This window comes from Sprattus sprattus, assembly GCF_963457725.1.
Source record: "Sprattus sprattus genome assembly, chromosome: 9".
In the NCBI taxonomy this organism is placed as follows: Eukaryota; Metazoa; Chordata; class Actinopteri; order Clupeiformes; family Clupeidae; genus Sprattus; species Sprattus sprattus.
The window spans coordinates 1,605,154-1,606,793 of NC_137928.1; the positions used below are offsets into that span (position 1 = coordinate 1,605,154).

Sequence of the window (1,640 nt, forward strand, 5' to 3'; positions counted from 1 at the left end):
TGTGTGTGTGTGTGTGTGTGTGTGACAGCCTCTTAACAGTACTCGCTTAATTTCTCAGATCGTGTGTGTACTGTGATAAAACTCACAGCCAACATGCGTGATGACTTCACCAAACAGTCTAGTCCAAACTACATTTAAAGTGCCAACTATGTTGTCCTTCCCTTTCAGAAGTTGTTCAAATAAGTTTGTGACTTGAGTTTGACTACACTATTGATGACATGTGATAGAAAAGTAACAACTCGTTATGATCACTGATATCACTGGGTGTGTGTGTGTCTGGTCTTTCATTTGTGATAATGTAGGCTACTAATACGTGAAACGGGCATTACAGCCGGTTTCAACCAGCAGGCTAGCAATGCCACTGGCTAGTCACTTCTGCACTTCTGGTGTGAAAGCGCCTATTTCTGGGCCTTCTGCAAAACCCAGTTAAGACTGCAACTTACAGGAAACCTCCTATATACTCTTTTGGTTTGGCTAATGGATGGTTTCAATTGACCTCGCCAACTTTTACAAATGTCCAGGACAAGTTACAGCGGCCCCCAGGGCAGTGGCACTTGTGCCTGAATTAGTGAAGTAAATATAGAAACGGAAGATGGATGTTGCACATAAAGTGTTTTGAAATTAACTGTGTCACTTATTATTTCTTTCGTATAAGACAAAACGTAGCCTACAGCAAAACGTGTGACAACTGTCTCTGTCCCCAGTCTCCCTGTGCCTTTTATGTCATCGGTGTAGCTGCTAGAAGTTTGTTCCCGTGTATATGTGTTTGTTTGTGTGTGTGTGTGTGTGTGTGTGTGTGTGTGTCTGCGCGCCCACTCACCCGACAGTCCTTTCGAAGGAACCGGCTCGCGCTCCGATTGTATAGGAAGCGCAGGAGACTTCATGCGCGAGCATAAACCCACCGGCATCCACGCGCAGCTCATCACCCAGCACAGCACGAGAGTGCCGACGGTCTCCATCCCTGCCACGGACAACAGTCTCGAGCCCTGCTCTGCTGCTAAGATATGTTAGTTGGCAGTTAGTTACCGGCCCTTTTATTTCACTCCTCTCCCGGGAGTAACGGGTCCGTTCAGCCACGCGCAAAACAAGAGGATATCCTGATTAGGGCAGGTCTCTGTGGTTCGCTGGAAAAGCGGTTGAGAAAAAAAACAGAAAGAGAGAAAAAAGTAGAACAGTGTTGTTTTTTTCCTCCCCGATCCGTGTGTCCTGTCAGACAGCCTCGCACTCCACTGAAACTCGCGCGCTGCCAATGTACTGCTCTGAGCGAGCCCCTTTCCTCTTTATAGGGTCCCGCGAGGAGGAGGGGCGGGGGAGGAGGAGGCAGCCCCGAACTCTTCACCTGCTGAAGTGTGTGAGTGTGTGTGTGTGTGTGTGTGTGTGTGTGTGTGTGTGTGTGTGTGTGTGTGTGTGTGCGTGGGTTTGTGTGTGTGTGTGCGTGTGTGTGTGTGTCTCTGTGTGTGTGTGTGTGTGTGTGTGTGTGTGTGTGTGTGTGTGTGTGTGTGTGATTCAGAGCCAGCGTATTTTATTTCGGTCCCAAAAGTGATTTAACAGTGACAAATAAAAATTGTGAGAATAGAATTTCCCTGCGTAAACACGCGCATTTTGTCTTTATATAGTTCAGTCAGGGACAGTACCTGCAT

At 47.6% G+C, this 1,640-nt stretch overlaps 1 protein-coding gene across 1 annotated transcript in view; it reads right to left on the reverse strand.

Moving 5' to 3' along the window:
- The window catches only part of chrd (chordin), a gene marked incomplete at both ends in the record, with an annotated part of 19,100 nt that extends 18,141 nt beyond the window's left edge, over positions 1 to 959 (reverse strand). Inside the window, 1 exon segment of the mRNA XM_080845202.1 lies at positions 821 to 959. Within this exon segment, the coding sequence (XP_080701328.1) occupies positions 821 to 959 (139 nt within the window).
- Positions 960 to 1,640: the final 681 nt, after the last annotated feature.